The sequence below is a fragment of the Lycorma delicatula genome, chromosome 9 (assembly GCF_047948215.1).
Source record: "Lycorma delicatula isolate Av1 chromosome 9, ASM4794821v1, whole genome shotgun sequence".
Classification (NCBI taxonomy): Eukaryota; Metazoa; Arthropoda; class Insecta; order Hemiptera; family Fulgoridae; genus Lycorma; species Lycorma delicatula.
Window position 1 is genome coordinate 749,276 of NC_134463.1, and position 22,619 is coordinate 771,894.

General features: G+C 30.8%; 1 protein-coding gene across 4 annotated transcripts in view; it reads left to right on the top strand.

The window, feature by feature from the left end:
* LOC142330175 (polynucleotide 5'-hydroxyl-kinase NOL9-like) overlaps positions 1 to 22,619 on the top strand; it is a 59,110-nt gene that overhangs the window by 26,731 nt on the left and 9,760 nt on the right. For 2 of the 4 annotated variants that reach the window (XR_012757713.1, XM_075375281.1), the window contains exons 1-3: positions 2,295 to 2,408; positions 4,550 to 5,731; positions 17,507 to 17,720. Coding sequence is in view for 1 of the 4 variants with exons in the window: in XM_075375281.1 (XP_075231396.1) it covers positions 5,260 to 5,731; positions 17,507 to 17,720 (686 nt within the window). In the remaining 3 variants the exon portion in view is untranslated. Of the gene's footprint in view, positions 1 to 2,294; positions 2,409 to 2,845; positions 2,991 to 4,549; positions 5,732 to 17,506; positions 17,721 to 22,619 lie in introns of those variants that run through there. The other 2 variants (XR_012757715.1, XR_012757714.1) reach the window with 2 other exon arrangements.

Sequence of the window (22,619 nt, forward strand, 5' to 3'; positions counted from 1 at the left end):
AATAAATGATTTAATCTTACTTCATTTCCTACAATAACTGAGGTTTCTTTAAGCAATAAATATTAAAACTTAAAAAATAAATATTAATTAAATAATTAATCAGTATGAAAGTGTCAACTCCCACAATCAAACTCAAGATCAGGTGATCAAGAAGACAACATTCCAACCATTACACCTACTTCTGGCATTATTTTGCAGTGTGTGTTTATAGTTAATTGTTAAGTTAAAGTATAAAACTGTATTTACTTTTATTGTTTTCACAACTTAACAAAGAAATGTTAAGTAATAATTTATCATTGTTAAAATGTTAAAAAAGAGATTGTAGTATGTTTTATCAGATTATTACTTTTCTAACTTCATTTAAAATTGAAGTAGATTATATTGGTCTCAAACACTTGACCATTCACAATTCTGTGCAATGGCAAGATAATAAACTAGTTTTGACAGTTGTTAATTAATGTAATCTGTTCTTCAGAACTCAAGATAGACTATTAAACTTTATTTTAATTGATTTTCTTGGTTGAAGTATGAAATGAATGCCTTTTTTAGAGCTATTTGAAAATAAACTGTAAGTTATTGTATGATTTATTTGTTAAAATTATCAACACATTTAAGTTCAAATTATTTAATTCTTAAATAACTCTACGTTAATACAGCCACCCCTTTAAATCTTCTAGAATGATCTGTTTAGAAATAATGTTAAATTTTGAGATTTTAAATGAAAATCACTATAATTAACCCACATTAGGGCCAGTATCATTATTTAATGCACAGAAGATAACAAAACATGGTGGGTGTTAAGAGATAAATAATATCATTATAAATTTATACAGTTTCTAGATATTGAAAACTTTGTCATTCATTTACACTATGTATAATGTACAAAGGCATTGACAGATGTATGATATTATAATCACATTCTTTGTACATCATATTCATAGAAGATTAAAAAGAGAAATATAATTGAATAAATTCAATTTTGAAGTTCACATAAAATACAGGTTTTTCAAAAAAATGCATACTTATAAATATTTAAATGTTCCATACGTCTTCAAAATTGCTTTGTGGAAGACTATTTTTATAAAAAGATTAATAGAAATTACTGCTTGCTTTCTAAGTGGTATTTTTCCTTGAAGTAACTGATTTTTTGTTTAAGGCAATGATGCAGTCTTATTCTTAGTGCTAATGCATTGGTATTGGTGTTACGTATCTTAAAGTCTGGAAATCTATGTAGCATTTGAATAAATTGTACATTTCATCCTTGTTTTAATAGATTTAATATTGTTTTTATATTTAATGTGCTAATAAATTTTTGTATTGGTATATGTTGAGTTCATAACTAGCATGCTGTGTGTAAAATTTGCAACACTAAACTTAACGAAAATAATCTGTGCCATAATCAAAACAAGTAATAAGAGTAGAAGACAAAGTAAAGCAGAAAATATAAAAAGCAGTGAGATTAGCATCTAATTTGTCCACGCAATCCATTTATATACATCGATGGTTTAGATTTATGAAAACGTCCCATTGCTTATCACTTGAATATAAAGAAGTATTAAATGTAATATATGTTTTGCTGGTGAAAGAAATTTAATTTGAAAATAAATAAGACTAAAAACAAAGAAAATGAGAAGAATTAAATTTTAAGGTAGTAGAATATGTGTCAAAAATGAGGGAATTTTGTAGTTTAGGTGGTAAAACTACAAAGGATGAATGAGGTGTTAAAACCAGCAGGGCAAAAATAAGAAGTTTCATGCAAAAAAATGCGCTAGTATCTAATTGGTTTAAAAATTTTAAAGTTATTTCTGTGAAGAAATATTATAAGTCTTTGAAATGTAATATTACAGAACTATGTTTTAAACTAAATAACTTAATAAAGTATGAAATAAAAAGGTCTTAAGACGAAAAGTTGAGAGAGATTGCTTAATAATCTTGAAAAGGCAAAGATTTGTAGGCTGCATCAAGGTCCAAGTTTATTTAATTTGGTCATTAAGGATGTGTAAGAAGAAAAAACTAGAGAAAAACAAGGCTTATATAAAATAAATAAATGTAGGATGTAGTATAATAATGCTGATTACAATTAAACATTTTTTTCCTTTTATGAAAATTTAAGTCGATTTGATTCAAAACAATAAAAAAAAATAATATATTAAAATAAATAAAATTATATAATTTTAATACGTAACGGTAAATTTATTGAAAAAATTTAAAATTTCCAGATTGGGAATTTTGTTTGGAAGTTGTCTATTTGTGATACGAAGGATTGCATGTTACAAAGGGTAAAGACTAAAGACGTAGAGTTTTGTGGCAAGGATATCTATATTAGCACGTTGCTATGTTTACGAAAGAGTGCTGTGTTTCTGGTGTTGTAGGTATTTTCAATACTACTGAGGTCTCATTATTCTAAGGTAACAGTTCGTGTGATACAAGTTTGCATTTTTTTATTTTGGTCATTGTTTTAACTATACGTTGTAAACATTGCATTATACCTCTTCTAACCTTAAAAGTTACTATGTTTAAATTTAAGTAATGGAATTTTTGACTTTTACTTTCGCATACACACTGCAAATTTATTTCCTCTTTATGTTAATTTTAAACTAAAAGTAATGAGATACTGCATGTGTCCTAGTGTTAAAATTATAGTTTCATGTGTTTTGTACAGAGCAAACGTAGAACCTTTTTTTTTCGCCATTTAACGTAAAGTAGGATGGATTTAGTTTGGTCAGGTATGGAAGTCGAGAGTTACAGCGTTCAAGGCCTAGTAAAGCCAGTTATTTTTACATGGATTTGAATACTAGATCGTGGATACCGGTGTCCTTTGGTGGTTGGGTTTCAATTAACCACACATCTCAGGAACGGTCGAACTGAGAATGTACAAGACTACACTTCATTTACACTCATACATATCATCCTCATTCATCCTCTGAAGAATTATCTAAACGGTAGTTACCGGAGGCTAAACAGGAAAAAGAAAAAGAAAGTTTGGTCAGGTAAATTTAGCTATTCATTCATAATTGTTGAAAGGCTACAAATGCAATTCCATGCCAGAAACTAGAATGCAGTTGTACAAAAGTCTAGGCTAGAAGAAAGAATATGTGTATTAATATAGATTTCTTTAGAGTGGTTTTAAAGCTACAAAAATGCATGCTTTCATCTGAACCCTATTTACTGTAGTATACAAAGTTAATTATTTAATATAATATATCAAATTTTATCATAGGTTGAAACTATCATTTTTTTACTGCTGGTGTTTTTCAGGAAATGATAACCTGATAAAAATTAGTTAAGTTTCTAAATGTATAAAATGTGTCTCCAGAAGATGGTTTTGAAGCTGTTGTGCAGATTTTAAACAGTTGTGTAGTATCATTGTTGTTGATTTTTTCCATTGTGAAATAGGAAACTTACAATGTGTTATTATTTTTGTTTCTGTTGATTGATTTTAATATGTTGTTTGTCAAATTAGAGAAATTTTGGTATTGTTTGACCATGTTAATAATTGTTTATAAGATATGCATATTTTGATTAATATTATTGTTTTTATATCCCTTTTCTTTAGGACAAATAGTTAATTCTGTTTTTATGTGTTTTACTTGCTTATTTTCTTTGAATCTGTGGTTGAATTTGAGTTTAGTTTGCTCATATAATGTTTGATAGTCACTGCAGTTTAATTTTTCATGCTAAAGCATTGTGTTTAAATGTGTGTAGTTTTTGATTTTGAAAGTTTCAGAAATTTTCAACAGTTCTGTATGGGTTAGATAATATACAAATATAATTTGGTATGCTTTTAATTTTGTATTAGCGTAGGTATGTAGTATTCATTAACATGTATTAGATTTTAATTTTGTTTAGATTTTTGTTGAATTATTGGTTGATTTTCAATATGATTAAGACAATGCAACAGCATGTGTTTAATATTAATAGGTGTTTTTGGTGATATGTCATAAAGTCTATAAGAGTTTCAGTTGTACTGGAAGGTGTAACACTTAGGTCTTATTATTTCTACTGAGTTATTATTTTTTCATTGGCTTTCTGCAGTAAACTGTCAATTGAGGGAGTTGTGTGAGATGTCTGTGAGGATTGTTTGGTTTGCCATTGACTGTGTTGCCATGAGTATATATGATAGTATATATTGTCTGAATTTTCCCATCTTTACACGTTTGTTTTTTAGTGCGTTGAAATAAATTTGTATTGCAAGACACTAGAAATGAGTGATTCTATCAGTAGGCTGGGTTTAGTGTATTATTATGAGTATATATTATTTTTCTGTTTAGCATCTGTTAATTGGTTTCTGAAACACCTCAAAATACTTTTTCTGAATATTCTATTCTATGTAATGAATTTAACAATCAACTTTTTCTTTGGTATTAAGTTCTATTTTTAATGGATTTATTTGATAGTACAAATTTTTTGTGTGTGTTCATGGAAGCATATGTATATGGTTGATTTTATATGTATAGTCTGAAAAAATATTACCGATGTTGTGCCACATGAGCTTGAGTATTTTAACAATATATTTCTTAAAATATTAATGTTATTTAATTTGTTGCAGGAAAATAACCTTATGCAGAATGAAAATAAGAAATAATATTAATGATGGGAAAGGTAAAAAATGTTTAAAACATACTAAAACTGTGAAACATTTTATTACAAAATCCAAAAATTCAAAAATTAAATTACAGACTAAAAAATTGTTTAGTTTACAACATCAAATTTTAAATGTTTTAAGGAAAGCTGATAAATTTAAATTGAAAGAAAAGAAATCTTTAAAAAAAGAAAATTATTTAATGATGATACACAAGCACTCAAAAAGTTGAAACAATCCAATTTAGAAAATTTTAAGAGTAATGTATTAGAAAGTGATAATTCTAAAAATGTTAATATTATTGTAGAAACAAGTGAACATTTTCATAATAGTTATGATACGGCAAATGTGACTAATTGTCAGAATGAAGTAAACCGTAAGAAGAAGCATAAACATAAAGTATGTGGCAAAACTAAAAATGAATCGCAACAAAAATTTTCTTCAAACAAAAATATGGAAGATGGAATAAATCTTCCATGTTCATCTTCCGATTTATTGCAGCCTTCTGTGTCAAAATTAAGTATTAATAAAAATGAATTAACAGGTTTTTCATATAATTGTGATGAAGCCAGTAATGAAGATAACTGTATTAATGAACACAATGATACTTATAATAAGGAACGTGAACAATTATTTAATAATAAAAATAGTGGTAAAACCATGTTTTACTGTCATTAATGCATCCATTTTCATTATATCTAATCGGTGTGCTTGAAATAGAAGTGTTGGTTGGAAGTATCAATGTACTTGGTTATACTATTGATAGATTATCTGGAAAACAGATATTGTACTCGCCTAGAGGTGTTGGTCATTTGTGCATTACAACAAAAGAAAAAGAGGAATTAGATGATATTTCTTTACAACATATATTAGGATTTGGAATATCTGAAGAAAAAGTTAATAGTATAACTACAAAATTTAATAATAATTTTGTTATGCTGATTTTAAATAAGAAAAGAGGTGATATTTCCTCAATAATTTGGCCAAAGTTTGTCGAAAGATATTCAGAACAGATTTTATTACCATCATTATATTCAGGAAATGAAATTGAGAATGTGTTACAGAGTACATTCCAGGTACACTCACAAAATACTAAATTGTATCGTGAAATGCTAGAATGGAACAATATTCTAACTCATGTGAAAGGAGGTATGTAATTATTAAGTTAATTTTCTGTTTATTTTTATGAAGATTGTAATCTTGAAATTTATCATTACTGGTGACTGTAGTAAATTTTTTTAACCTTTTCAGATCAGGAAGCCAGTAAAGTGGCTCTGTGCGGTGACAGTTTTAAAACGCTGTTACAAAATCATTTTATATGGGATCTAAGTCGGTTATATTTTTTTATATTCACAAAGAAATCAGTTTTATTATACAATTTGAACTATAGTTATACGAATTAAAATGTTTTATTTGGACAAGAAAGAAAATGACCATTTTTTTCTCAGAAATGTGCTTGTGTGTGTGTGTGTGACTGGTGTATTATAATTGCTATGAGGGTTACGGATTTATTTATTATTTACAAAACTAGCTTATTATATTAGCAACAAAACGATGTATTGAAACACATAATAAGTTATGTTATACGGCACACACAAAAAAAAAAGGAATTTGTGGTCATAAATGTGTCACTTTTATTTGAGGCCTAATAAATCTTTTCTGACAAAAGATATCGGCATCAATGAAACACATACCGATTCGTAATGAATAACAGTATACAGTAAAAATAGTTTTTTGTCAATCCGAATAGCCTTTTAAGTGGAGGGGATTTTTATAAAACGTAGTTTTTACTGAATCTCTTTCTTTATACTAACATATGTTACTTTATTGTGTGAGTGAGTACGAGTGAACTGCAGTAAGTAACTTACTATCGCAAACCGGCGTTCCGTTGGTAATATATTATTTCATTATTTTTTTCAAAATTACATCGGTTTTTTTTTTATTCAGTGCGATTTTTTTCACATATAGGGCGTTTTTTTTAAATTTGTGATTTTTTTTATTTGCCGTAATTTTTTTTTTTATCGAGACAATGAATGACGAACAGATTAGGTTTGCTCTTGACGAAGAACTTTCAGATTATGACGAAAATGACAGTGACGACCTTGAGGGCTTGGACGACATCAAAAATACTGAAATTAGGAGTAACGATTTTTCGGAACCGCATCTCCTGAATTTTAGTAGCGACGATGATGATCCAGGTCATTCGATTAGTGATACTGACACGGAACAGAAAATAAATGTAGCCGGTTCAGTTCTACATCCACATGCTGAAGGAAACGGTAATATATTTCATGAAATCCATTATCGTTCTCCAGTGCAGTTGGATGTTGAAATGCAACCAGCTGTTGAATTTCCTCTCCAAGATGAGGAACTTGACACGGCGGAGTTACAAGAAAATCCAACTGACCGGGCCCAAAATGACAAAACAGTTACAGATGACGAAGGTTACGAGTTGGAAGGTCGTCTGCCTGTTCTTGGAAATCCCTGGTTAGTTTGTACTGATAGGTGTAAATATGACACACTAAACAGTTTGCCTTTTATGGGTCCGGAACCAGGTGCATTTGTAAAGAATCCCGACCTTTTGGCTAAATCCGCTCCTCATAAGGGAGGTCGGCCTAAGAAGCGTCGTAGGAATTTACACAATGTGCCTGAATATATTCCTGATCCCCGTATTCATGGGCAGACGCCGTTTGCCGTATCTATGTTGTTTTTTGGGGCTATCCTTGAAAAAGTAACATCACAAACTAATTTGTATTTTCAAAGCCGTAGACCTGATAGGCCATTACCTAAGGACAGAATTCAAGGTGACGTTAGTCTTGCCCAGACGAAACGTTTCTTTACAATCATCCTGGAAATGGGTCATACTGTAAGACACACTTTACAAGAATACTGGTCAACTGACGAGGTTTCCCATTTCGCTTGGTTTGGGAATACATTACCGAGAACTGTCTTTCTTCATATTTTGAAGTATTTACACTTCACTAACCAGGATCCACCAATAGAATCAGAAATGCAAACTGGTAACTATGACCGTCTCTGGAGAGTACGCGAAATATTTTAAATTGCTCGTCAGAAATCTCGTGAACTCTGTAATCCACGACAACAAATTGTAGTTGATGAGGTTTTATGCGCCTACAAGGGTAGAGTCTTGTTTCGGCAGTATATACCTAGTAAACGAAAGCGCTTTGGGATAAAGGTTTACAGACTTTTCGATAATTCTGGGTACACATTCGATATGAATGTATATCTCGGGAGACAACGAGAGGAACAAAATGTAAACGAAAAAATTACTGAACGTACAGTTATCAATCTAATTGCAGGTTATGAAAATTGTGGATATCATTTGTATATGGAAAATTTTTTTTCATCCCTGCGATTATATCGACGACTGAAAGATGTGGGAATTCTAGCTTGTGGAACAGCTCGATCCAATCGTGCTGGAATGCCAGCTGAATTCACACGAAACAGACGTAAACAATTAGGTTTGACCAGACACCGGTTAGCCTGTCGTACGACACTGGATGGAATATCTTGTATTCTATTCAATGACAAGCGAATGGTAACACTTCTGTCTTCTATTCATGGGCCTGCTGAAGAGGGTAAATACAGTGTAACAATTCACGGTACAGAAAATGTCGTGAAACCCGTAATGATTGTAGATTACAATAATTATATGGGGGCTGTTGATCAATCTTATCTTCTGTCTTCAAGCTATTACTTACATAGGCGCATGACAAAATGGACGAAAAAACTTTTTTTCCACATTTTTGATATGCTCTTTTTCCACATTTTTGATATGCTCCTTGTCAATGCTTATACGGCTTACAATAAATAATAAATAATACGGCAATAAGATGGAGAAGAACCAATCCTTCTGATGGTTTCGAAATGAGGTTTTGAAAGGGCTTGTTTCATCATCTCCTACGAGATTTTCTGCACGAGGATCTTATGTAAGAAATCGTGAATTTTTACGTCTTGAAAGTTGTGAAGCAAGACATTTTCCTAAACGTGAGGGAACAAACAGTTTTAGACAATGCGTTGTGTGCTCGGCAAACGGCATTCGCGTAAGATCAGTCTGGAGGTGTGTGGCTTGTGAGGTACCACTCTGTATAGATGGATGCTTTCTCGTGTATCACACACGCCAAAATATCACCAACTAGGGGTAAGAGCTTTTTATTTATAAATTTATTACTTCATTTTATTTGTTTAGGTTATTTATTATTTTTCATCTATTTCATTCTTTTGTTTTTTTGGGGAATCTCCCATATTGCGATTTATATGTTGGTGTAAAAACTAGTGCGCGCTCGTAATTTCTTATTTTATATATTATATATATATAATATATATTACGATTTTATATACATAGTAACATAAAAAATAACTGTTGTTTGTACCGAATAGCTTGTAATTACTGGGGTAATTATTATGCGTTTCATCAACTCTATTGCCCCCCCCCCCCTCCGTGGCGTGTAACAGCAATACTCTGTTGTAAAAAAAGTTTTTTTACGTAATAAATGCTCTAAGGAAGTCTTATCATTTTTAAAATAAATTTTACATTATATGTAACGCTAAGAAAAAATAAATAACTATAAAAATTTCTCGAAACTGATATGCTAATTAATCTGTAATTTATGACACGGGTTTTTCATCATATTTTGCCCAACTTTCAACCGATTTGCTTGAAAGTATTTTTTTTTTAATCAGCAAACTATGTTTCATAAACACAAATTAAAAAAAAAAAAAATTCGCTAATAAAAAACGCGGTAGAAATGCGCAAAAAAAATTCTGCAATTAAATTATTGTAATTTTTGTACGGTTTCAATTTTTTTGTTGTTACAGGCATAAAAAATATCCAATCGTAAGGTTTTTTTTTTGTCAGAATCTGTTAAATCTCGTTAATATACTGTAATTTTTTGAAAATTTTTTCACAAGAGGGTAGCATAAGACTATGAAGAGAGGCAATCAGATACCAACTATTTTTGCGGAGCGCTAAGAAGCGCGGAGCATTGTGATGGGAAAAGGTTAACTTGAAAAACTTCTTTTCAGTTTTTTAAAATTACCGTTTTTTTTATATAATGTAAAACCTTTAAAAAGAGGAAACCATTGAAATGCAAGAAACATTTTCTGCATTAAAAAAATTTGATGGTTATTACTTTTAATGGGGACTCTTTTGTATAGATAGGACTGTAAATATATGTCACCGAAGTTTTATCAATTTGTTTGTTGAAAGCACTTATTAAATTATCTGATTTATACTTTCAGCCAAGAATTTTGACTACAATTACCTGAAAAATGACCCAGCTTTTTCATAAGTATACTTTTCTTTATATTGTATCTTTGACCAGTGAGAATATTTTGCTTTTCCATTCTACTAATGTCATTGGCTTTGCTGCAAAATTGATGTTATATTTTGCTTTACTTTTTAAGTATTCAATTCTTAAAAATTTGAATAATTTTTTTACCATTTTTCCAGCTTTGATTTATTTTCACATTTATATTTACTACATTTTTATTTTAATTGTTACATGTTTGTGTTTTAAAACAGTGATATTTTAAAGTGATATAAAATTTGGTGTGCTGTATGTAATTCTATATTATATTTTACTCGTAATTAGTGTTTTATACTTGATATAAAATTTTACTTAAAATAAATAAAATTCAAATGAAAATACTATTTAAAAAACATTTAAACCTTTGAAACAACTAATACAGTGTGTGAGCAACTTAAAACCGATCTGAGCCAGCTTGAACTGCAGTTATTTGAGGATCACCTTTAATGCTCTTAATACCACCATTACTGATTGTATATGTTACTACTTTCGTCTATTATTGTGAGTTGGTAAATTTTTCATGTTGTAGTGGAGTATCGTTTTATTCTTTGCAATTGTGTTTTTCTAAATAGCCTTATTCGATTGAGGAAAGGGTTGCTGTTGTGGAAGCTTATGTGTGTTCTGGATCCTTTCAAGAAACATGTCAAATATTCACTGAAAAATTTTCAATTGCTAATAACGAAAGCAAGAAGTAGTACACATGATTTGGTTAAAAAATAGTACAACAATGTCGTTTTCAAAACAAAACAAAATAGGCAGCCTTTTGTTAGTAGTCCAGAAGTCGGAGCCAATATTCAAAGAAGAATTTCTGCCAGTCTGAAAAAAAATTTGTATGATTTATTAAAACAAGTGTGTAAAATACATATCTTACCATAAGTTCTTCATGATTTAAATTTTAAACCATATGTGTAACAGTTCTCCAAACAAATTAAGAGAATGGACAAACTGAAACTTGTTACAACTGGCTTTTCAAAAACATTGTTAATAGACAGATAGACCCGATGCTGTATTTCACATCAGGCAATGCTGGTTTCACGAGGCATGTTAATTTACACAACATTAGGTACTGGGTGACTGAAAATCCTCATAAGATGTTTGAGCATTCACTTAACATTGAGAAAATTGGTGTGTAATGTGCTGTTTCTGGTAATTGTATATTGGAGCCAATATTATTTGACCAGCCTTATCAGTACAGAAGTGCATTGTACAGTTGTGAAGAATTGTATGCTCAGCTAACAGATAGGAAAAAGAGTAGAGCTTCTTCCAGCAAGACAGAGCAATGTGTCACACATCAAAGAGTTCAGTAGCATGTGTTCATTTTTTCATTTACAGAAGAATGAACTATCAGCAGAACTCTCTGCTAGATAAATTTGTTGGTGGAGGTCACCAGCTGGTGACTTCTGTGTTCCCCAAATTTGTCTAGTTGCAATTTTTTTCCTTGGGGCTATTTGAAAGATAGAGTTTATGAATCAAATTGCCACAGTATTGATGAACTGAATGTGAACATTCAACAAGAAATTGTTGTTATTGACAGCAACGTATTGTATCAGATGACTTGCAATATCACTTGAGCACAAAAGTGTACATCTGTGCTTATTTTGAACATCTTTTCAAAAATATGGCAAGTATGTTAACTTTGCCAATGTAAATTTAATTTAAAATTAAATTCAGAATCATATTTAAGAGTGGAAATAGCCTATTTTGTACAATTCATTTTAGAATTCTGTGTACTAGAAAACATATAATGTATTAAAACATCACGCCTGCAAGGCTGGGAAAGAATTATCTATTATTGATGTTACATATTTTTCCTTCATTTAACTCCTGTAATTGTAAAGTAAAATATTTTCTTTTATTTCCACTTTATAAAAGAAAATATCTAATAAAAAGTAAAATAAGCTTTCCAATTCTGCTTTATTAAGGGCCTTATGCATTATGATGTGATTGCATCTGAAATTTTTAGCATTATATTGAGAGGTTGCATAGAAAGGTTTTACTGTACGTGGTTTTATACCTTTAAACTGTATATGTAGCATTACAAGTCCTTGATTAGGTGCATTAAACTTGTGGAATGTGTACTCCACAGTGAACAGATTGATTTATATAGAACCACGGTTTGGTGTAGTGGTGAATGTGTCTTCGCAAATCAGCTGACTTTGAAGTCGAGAGTTCCAATGTTCAAATCCTAGTAAAGGCTAGTTTTAAACAAATTTGAACACTAGATCATGGATTCCGGTGTTCTTTGGTGGTTGGGTTTCAATTAACCACACATTCACACTCACACGTATCATCCTCATTCATCATCTGAAGTAATACCTGACAGTGATTCCTGGAGGCTAAACAGGAACAAAAGAAAAAAAAAGATTTATTTACATCAACATTCTATACTATTTTACATTAGGTAGTAGAGGATCTATTTCACCTTTATGTTTATGTTAGAAGTAGAACTTTCACTTGTTTGAGTGAAGGTACTCTGCTGGTTGGTAAATTTCTAAATTTGTTGGTAAATTGTTGATGTGATTTATGATTCTTTCAATTGTGATTCATTATCATAATGTAAAATAGTAGAAAACTTCTTAGCTCTCTCAGCTTAATACATTTCATTTTAGTAATATGCATGCTAGGTTTTATTATTTATTGCTAAAATAAAGATTGAAATTGTTTATACTAAATTTACTTAATTCATGAAGGGTTTTGTTTTTTTATAAATCATTCTGCATTTTTATTTTTAATTGTGTGGAACATATATAATGCATTTATTTATGAAAATATTTTTATTTATGAAATTTATTGGAAATTTATTTTATTTATGAAATATAAATGGAAATAAACTGATTAACCGAATGAATAATAACTGTAATATAAATTTACATTTTTACTCTGTAACTTATCATTCTAAAGAGATATGACTGAGATTGATCTGATATTTATATGGAACATCAGTAATTGAAAAATGTTTCTTTACCCTACTGTAATTCACATTATGCTTAAGTTTAGATCTAATGTGTTGTTGAGTGCTGCTCTACGGGCGGTTGCTGAAATAACACGGAGAGCTGGCAGTTCAATTCAGATGCAGAGCTCATACAGTTAACATGATACATAATCAGTAGATTCAACCAGAACAATTACAGATTTTAATTTATACAATTCAGTTATATTTAATTATGTTCGTTGTTAAAAATTCAGTTTAGTTAATAAGTAGTGATTAATAGTGGTTAATATTCAGTGATAAGATATTGTTAAATAAAATTCTATACAATTGAATTTAGTGGGATTCATTTGTTCCCCAACATATATTATGTACTAGTAATTTGATCATATCACGATAATTTATATTTGATAAATATTTTATAAGTATTTTAAAAATTAATTAAGTATTTTAATAATTTATTTTCAGAATATAGTGTGATGATGTAATGGAGATAAAAGTTTGTTATTATCAAGTAATATGTTTTTTCAATCCTCTAGATTAGCATTTCTCAATCTCTGGGAGTCACGGTGATATGAAAGGGAGATCGCAATAGCCTTCTACTTTACATGTAAACAATACTATTCTACCACTGATCAAATGATCAGCTTAGAGGACGTTATATATAACAGCTTCATTAAAAGGAAACATTGTGTCGGAGTCTTCTTTGATCTTCAGAAGGCTTTCGATATGACCTGGCGTCATGGTATAATGCTCCAGATACATGAATGGGGCATTTGTGGCAATCTGCCTATACTGCTCAGCAACTATATGAATGACTGTACCTTCCAAGTACGCGTCAACAATGAATATTCATGTGAAAGAATCTTGGAAAATGGCATACCGCAGGGTTCGCCGTTGAGCAGTACCTTGTTTACCATTGCCATTAATAAATTGATATTAGCCATTTAGCCATTCCAGTAGAAATCAGCAAAAGCGTCTATGTTGATGATCTGGCAATTATGTATGCCAGCAACAAGACTGCTATGGTGAGGTACAAATTGCAACGAGCGATCAGTGCTCTAAATGAAGTTGCAAGGAATAACGGATTCCAATTCTCACCAGAAAAAAGTGCTGTGTACACTTTTGTAGGAAGAGAATTCCTCATCAAAGTCCTGCGTTGACAATTGATGATAATCCAATACAATATAAAGAAAATGTAAGATATTTAGGACTAGTATTGGATAAATCCCTTACATGGGGATTACATATACAGGACTTGAGTGATAGATGCAAAAGAGCCCTACCAAAACATTATAAAATGTCTATCGAACTTAAATTGGGGATCAGACAAAGAGACATTATTGAGATTGTATAAAGCATTGGTTCAATCTAAACTAGACTATGGATGTATCGTATATTCATCCGCTAGAAAGTCGCATTTAAAAAAGTTAGACGTAGTTCATAATAACGGAATAAGATATGCAACTGGCGCTTTCTGTACAAGTCCGGCGGCTAGTCTGATGTCTGAAGTCGGAATAATGCCACTACATTATAGAAGAGAGATCCTTTTACTAAGATACGCAGAAAATATATGGGCTTATCCTGCCCATATAAATAATAAACTTTTCAATAACCATCCTATGGCTGCATTATACACTGACAACACTGATAACACTGACAATCAAGCATCTAATAGAAGAGTGTACCATAAATGAGGACCTCAGAAAGAGGTTCCGTCTTAGAAATAATATTAGTGCTGATCTGGATAATGGAAATGAAGAAAATATAGTTGTATTTTTACATGCCAGTGGACTTCTTAAAAGTCTATAAAATGAAAGTTTAAAGTTGTGATAAAAGAATCTCTAAGGGGTAGTTTTTTATATATATAAAGAAAGAAATGGTATTGATAAGTTGAAATTTTAATTTCATGGTCTTTTGAGAACCTTATCTCAAATTTTAATATCGGGGCCCTTTACACCCCATAAGTGTTTGTGATTGTCCTTGTCTTTTATGTCTTAATGTTTATTGTGAAGTTTGTGTTTTTAAATAAAATGTAAGGGCCCTTTACACCCTTACGATCCTGATGGAGATAATAATTTCTTTTAAAGAATGTGACGAGGGCTAATGACCTTAGCAGTCGATGCCCGTAAAAATTCAGAAAAAAAAAAACAATAATGAAATCATTTTATGGGAAAAAAAATCATTTATTATAAAGTTTCCCCATACATTGATCAATGTTAGAAACACACAAAAGCAAATTGTTTTCAAGTTATAAAAGTCATTCCTATAGTTAGTTTTTAGTGCAACCATAGATGAAAAATCCTTTTTGCAGAGGTAAGATGTGGTGGAAGAGATTAATATTTTCAGTGCTTCTTTGACTAAATTTCCATATTCACTTCGACAAGTAAGCTAAAATGTATCTAAATCTTCACAACATCTGAATTGTAGTTGCAATGTTTTATCAGTAGATATTTTAATGGGCTGGTTATGAATCTCATCTGGTAACTTAGCAGTAAATGAATTCAATACCCATCTCTTTGAGAAGTGATTTTTATCTTTTGGTAAATACTCTGTAGACTGAATTTTTTGCTCGCACAAGTACATATTCATGCTAACCAAACTGTGGTGAATGTGTGTCTTATTCATCCAAACTTTTCTCAGTATAATTGGAAGTGAGTGAAAAAATATCAAAATGTTTGCTTTGAAGGCAAATAAACCAGATATCAAGCTTCTTGATGAAAGCATGAACTTTGTCTGTGATTAATAAAATATTTTGATCATGCACTTGTAAATTCACATCCAAGTCGTTTTAAATTCAAAAATACATATGTTGGGTTAAGTTTGCTGTTAGTTATGTAAGTTAACAGGAGCATATACTTGTTATTCTGTAACAGAATTGAGAATGGCATTCGTTTATCCTGGAAAAATATTAACTCATCTTGCTATTTCAATAACCGGTTAACACTTTCCCCTGTGATAACCATCTGACCTATATGGAAAAAAAGAAATATTTTCTTTTCGCCCATTTCATCGCATAGTTCAGCAAGCAGCCTATTCTGTAACAGTCAGCTATTAATAAAATTAACCATTTTTACAGCTTTACTAAGTTGATTTTGAGATTTTTCAGAATTTTTTTGTGGTAAGAGCATGTCTGTGAAAGAAGCACTGTGTCCATTCCACCCTTGGTATAAGACAGAGCTTTTCATTTTTTCAGAAATTCAGTTCTTTCCTGTTATCATCTTGGCACCACCACTACATTCTGCAATATATTTTGTCCAATCTATGTTATAGTTTTTAGTACTTTCATAAAAAAAAAAAAAACATCAAAAAACATTGTCCTGACCAGGTATTATTGATTTGCAAAACAACATATTTTCTTTGATTGATCTGTCCTTATCGCATTCATATCTCACAAAACATAAGAACTGAGAAATGTCTGCTATATCTGTTGATTCATCAAACTGAATACTAAAAAATTCACTTGAACTTACTTGCTGAATTATCTGATCATGAACATTGGCAGCCATGTCAACGACTCTCCTTGATACTGTTTCATTAGAAATGACACATTTTTTCAATTCTTTTGCTTCTTTGATGCCTATTAAAATACTGACCATATCAGTTGCAGCAGGCAGTATGAGGTTTTCTGCGATTTTATGGGGTTTAGACATATTAGCCATAGTTAATGCTATGAGGTAAGATAAGATGCTTCAAGTGTACTTATATCAGTATAGCTTGATTTACAAATAGAAGCTTGCTAATTTCTCAAAGTATGTAATCTTTAAAAAAATGTCAACAGGTTGCTTTTATGATCCAGTTGTTTAGTTTCCAAGTGTCGAATTAATTTTGATAGCTTCATTCTTACATTGGAGAGGACTTGAAAGCCACAGTGTGGCTTTCGATTGAATGTGGTAAAACCGCAATTTAAATAACTTTCATTGTACAATCTTGCCTTTTTACCAGGCAATTCAATGGATGTAGATGGCTTACTTCATTTTTTCAAAAATTATCTATCCATTTTGCATAAGAATTTAATTGAAAAAAGTTACACTGTTTGACAACACTGAAACTAAAATTATTTTAAATGAAACTACACTTTTAAAAACTTTAAGGCACCAGATACTTGCTTTGCATTCGAAACTAAACGGACATTCTGCAATCCCTTATGCCTTTTCTATACTGCTGTGAGCATGATGTGTTCAAACGTGTATCACATGCATGTTTGAACATAATGTCTTAATAGTGAATATTATGCAAGCAGACTAAATTACAAGGAGCACGTACATATCAAGTTGGAACCTGTAAATTGCTTAGTTTTTGTACTTCAGACATGCGTGTTCATACCTGTTGCTATTAGTGCAGCTAAAATAGTTTTAATTAAGTTTTATTGGGTTGAGGTTGGGGGTTGTGAAATATTCATTATATATTCTTTTTATTTTTTGGGGGTCATAAAATTAAAACAAACTTGAAATATTTGATCTAAATATCTCCTAACAATGATATTTTTCTCTGGCTCCTGTACTGTATGCTTTTCAGAAGTTTCCAGTAGACATTGTGGGTTTATTGTTCACTATAATAGAAATGTGCAAGTTAGTAATATCATGATAATATAATTTGTGATGTACATGTATTTTTTGTCATTCATATATTCTTTTGTTATTGTTCAATTCTTTGTTATTCTAGGATCCAGGACTATTTTTTGTGGTGGTAGTGGTGTAGGAAAATCTACATTACTTCGATATCTTGTTAATCGTAGTTTGTCATCTTGGGATAAAGTTTTGGTGATAGATTTTGATCCAGGACAGTCAGAATTCACAGTTCCTGGATGTGTATCTGCATTTCTTATTAATACACCTCTTTTGGGACCTAATTTTACTCATATTTCAAATCCATTAAGGTTAGTTAAAATAATTTTTCTTTTGCTATTAATAAAACCCATGAAACAAAATAATTTTTTTCAGAACTATTGTTGAAAATTGGTTTTTAAAAATATTTCTGTTAATATTTTCACCATTGTTCCTTTCTCATATGACATCCTTCAAGAATATAAAACTGTACTTTCTGCCACAAATCAATAATTAAATTATGTATAATTTTGTATAGATTTGGGGATTGTTTTTTTAACCTAAAACAAAAGAAAGTTACATGAATTCCAATTCAATAAAGTAAGAATGAGTGAGAATATGTACAAAACATTTAAAAATGAATATGTGCAGATGTGATATCAATGAAGATGATGTTTATGAATGTAAATGAAGGGTGAGTTATATATAACAACTTCATAGTAAACTTCATAGCAACTTCATAGTAAAATCTAGAGTGTAGTGATAACTTTAAGTCAAATTGAAGTGAATAATCAACACTACATCTAGCTATTTTTCAGATTTCAATGGAAATATCCATTCGGCGTGACATCTGTGTGTATGTATCTTGTATAACTAAAACACGATTAGCCGTAGGATATTGAAGTTTTGGATTTAGGACTGTTATAACATCTAGTTGTACACGCCTTTTGAATCCAGTTGACTGAACCAAAAATATCCAAAAAAGCCCAAAATTCAAAAAACCTTTTTCTTAACTGCAGTAATATTAGCCCTTATTGAAAGCTTTTCAATGATGTATCATAAGTGGTACTTATTTTCATTAGTTCCAGAGTTATAGCCAAATGAAATTTTAATTAATGAAATATTTGCATCTTATAAGGGGAAGACACATCAGTTCAAATCAGACTTCATCTACTTTTTTTAACTTATTTATTTTTTAATTTAAGTATATTGATTGTAAAACATTTTTACAATAAATTATAATTCAACAATAACAATTAAAATATATATATATATGAAAAAATATCAGGAGTTATTAATGGAATAAAATTTCATGTACTTTTCATTTTAAAAAAATGTGTTTATGTAATTTAATAAGTGTATAAGTAAGTCATGTGGTGTCCACATCATATTTGGTGAAACATCTGATTAATAGTTTTTTTTTTTCATTTTGTTGATGGTTACATTGTAATAATTTAAGAAAAACATAGTGTTAGATAAAGACATACATTTATTTAAAGAGTAATAAAGGGACTTACTCTATCCTAATATTTCAAGTAAGGTTGTAGAATTAATAATTAAATAAATGTTTGATGTTAACTAATATTTTAGCAGTTGTGTAAATGTTCACTTTATTAAAGAGTTGGAGGATCATACCTCACTTTCAAATGAAATAAGTTTAAATGAAGTGAAACAAAAAATGTGTACATAAAATTTGATAGGCGTACAAGGAAGTCATGTGATGTCTACATTAGATTTTTTTAATATGTCATCAAGTGAAGGGTACGATAAGAACACTGTTGACAGTTAGTTATTTTTTCATCAAATTACTCGCAGAACACCCAATGTTGTAAAAAAATGTCAAGAGTGCCAAAAGTTATTAATGAAAAAAAGAAGGAAGATGTATGTAGTATGTATCCCCAAGGTACTGGGATTGAAATCTCTGTAGTTCAAATGAAGAAAAGAATGTAACTGCGATGTGATATTGAGAGGCCAACCAGTAAAGTAGCTAGCTGGTTATTGACTATCAAAAAATAATTTTTATTTTTTATATTATTCTCATTATTTTGTATTGTAGAAATCTGTAATCATGATTTTAAAAACAGATTGTACTGTAATTGAGGCTATACAATATGTATTCCAAACAATAAATTTAGGTTCAACATTCAGCATAAAACATTACAAATTAAATAAAATGTAACATATACTACTGTTTCTGTTCCCAACATAATTTTCTTGTATTTTCTTATCTCTTCGCCAACTTTTTCTTTGGTGAACTCATATTCCTCTCTACCTTCTTCCATGTCCTCGAAATGAAATAAGTCTAAGATGTTTGGCAATATTGTGAAGCACAGTGAAGCTCATTGTTAGTTTTGGTACTTTTTCTAGTGATATTTGCATGCAGTTACCAAGGATTGGGAAACTGTTTGAGCTGACCAAACACTCTTTCTATTATGACTGTTTCTTTAGCTTGTTTGCTGTTAAATCAATATTTAATGTTGCCTTCAGGTGTCTTGAATGGCGTGATCATCCATGGAGATATATTGTTGCCAGAGTTGCCTAGCAAACGTCACATTGAGAGATAATGTCCTGAATATCACTCGTCTGTATTCTCAAACAGAGCCCTGCCACTCGGTGCTAATGCTTGTAAACTTTTCCTCATCACACGTCACCTGAAAGTTTATGCTGATGTAACCCTTGGAATTAATATATTTGTCCCCAAACAGATGGTTTTTTTTATTTTTATGTGGGTGCAATCTAATGCATCAAAAGTTTGTAAATGATAGTACATTTGCCATAGTAACTTTGCATTATTTATTTGTTGTGCTCTACTGGGAAAATAAATTGAGTTATAAGCTTTTTCAAGAATATGACCCATAACATTGTTACTACTTTTACATGTTGTTACTCCAAAATCTTCCGCCATTCCATTCTGAAATCCAGCTCAGCAGTGTAACATAAAAATATTTCCAGGTGATTTCCAAGGGTTACTGTATTTCCTGAGTTTCATCATATATTCACTTTATTCACAGGCTTCACTTTATTAACAGTGAAGTTTTAACTACCTTTCTAGAAAAACAAATTTGCAACTTCACACCAAAGTTAGTTACCACTTAGAAATATTGTAGTGATAGCATCGACTCCTTTTTATTTACTTTACCCTTGTACAGTCTCAGATCAACCATTCCTGAGGTGTGCGGTTAATTGAAACCCATCCACCAAAGTACACATCGACGCTCTAGTATTCAAATCCGTTGAAAAGAAACTGCCTTTACTAGGATATGAACCTTAGAACTCTCGACTTCAAAATCAGCTGATTTGCGATGACAAATTCACCATTAGAACCACCCCAATGGGTTGTACTTAGATAGCAGTGGTACCACATACTGCTATCTATAAAAGTCCTTGATCATCCTCCTCAGGTGTGACTAGTAAAAGCATTTTTGATATAGATTTTGTATAAGAGTGTTTCACACTAACAATACTGAACTACAATTTTTATTACAGAGATGGGTAAAAATAAGCGAGCTAAATATATGTGTGTGTGTATATACGTTATGTAATTGTCAGTTAAATGAAATTAATTATTGTTTGAATGGTATGAAAATGTAAAATTTTATTAATTTATAAGTATTTACATCATGCCGTGATTAAATACTTGCATTTGAAGGCAGTACGCCTTTGCAAGTTAAAACCAAGTTGAACGCTGTTTATGGGGACTCTGTCCTATTATTTGTCACTGTGAAAAGATGAGCAGCTGAATTTAAACATGGTCGTATCAGCTTGGTTGATGAGCATTTGGGACAGCCAAAAACTGCAACCACTAACGATATCGAAAAAGTTCACCAAATCGTACTGGATGACCGACAAATTAAGGTTAGAGAGATAGCAGAGGCTTTGGGCAAATCAAATGAAGATGTTTGTCATATATTAACTGAAGAATTGGATATGTGTAAGCTATCCGCGTGTTGCATGCCACATTTGCTCATTTTGAACCAACAACGCATTTGAATGAACATTTCCAAGGCCCTGCTGGAACAGTTTAAGCAGAATGAGTCAGATTTTTTGCATCAATTGATAACCGTAGATGAAACGTGGATCCATCACTACACTCCTGTGATGAAACAACAGTCAAAACAGACTGCAAAGGGTGAATCTGCTTTGAAAAAAGCAAAGACTGTTCCATCGGCCGGGAAGGTGATGCCGAATGTTTTTTGGGATAGTAACGGAATTTTGGTTATCGATTATCTTCAAAAAGAGTTAAAACACTAATGATACAGTATTACACATCATTACTTGAAAGCTGAAGGCAGAAATTACAAAAAAGTGACCACATTTGTAGAAGAAGAAAGTGCTTTTCCATCAGGACAATGTGCCTTCCCACACTTTGATGGTTGTCACGGTTAAAATTCATGAATTGCACTTTGAATTAGTTGATCAATCACTGTATTCACCAGATCTGGCCCCGAGCGACTTTTATTTGCTTCCTAACCTTAAAGTTTTGCTTGGAGGAAAAAAGATTTTCATCAGACAAGGAGGTTATCGCATATATAAATGTCTGTTTTGCAGATAGACACCAGCTACTATTTGGAGGGGTTAAAGAGGTTAGAGCATCACTGGAAAAAGTGTATCGACTTAAAAGGAGACTTTGTTGAAAAATAAAACCATATTTGACAGAAAAAATGTCTTTCTATGTTAGGCTCAAAATGTTTCAGACAACTTTGACACAGAACTTGACGTAGAATTTTGAACAGTGTTTTAGGAGGATGTTGAAAATTAGGAGGGTGGTTAATAAAGTATAAAATGAAATGAAGAAGTCTTAAATAAATAGAAGAGAAGAGAAATTTCTGGCGAAATCCTTTAAGACGATGAAATAGCAATGTATTAAGAAGATTTTAAGGTTTAGTTAATTTTTATAATAGAGGGATGAGTAAAGAGTGAAAGCAGTAGAGGAAGACAAAGATTGGACTGAATATGTAATATATTATTTTTATTATGATTTGTATTATTACAGTATTTTTTTGTGTGATATTACATTTTTTATTGTATTGGTGACAATAAGCTGATTTACACTTTCAGTCAACTTAACGTTTTTATGTGATCAGAGATGTGTTTTGTAGTGTGTGAAAACTGCCCAACATGACTAGCTAGGATTCAAATCTAGAATCTATTATTATTATTATTATTAATTTATCAAAAAATGTAAATGTGGACATTTATATAATAATAGTATTCTATAAAAATAAACTGAA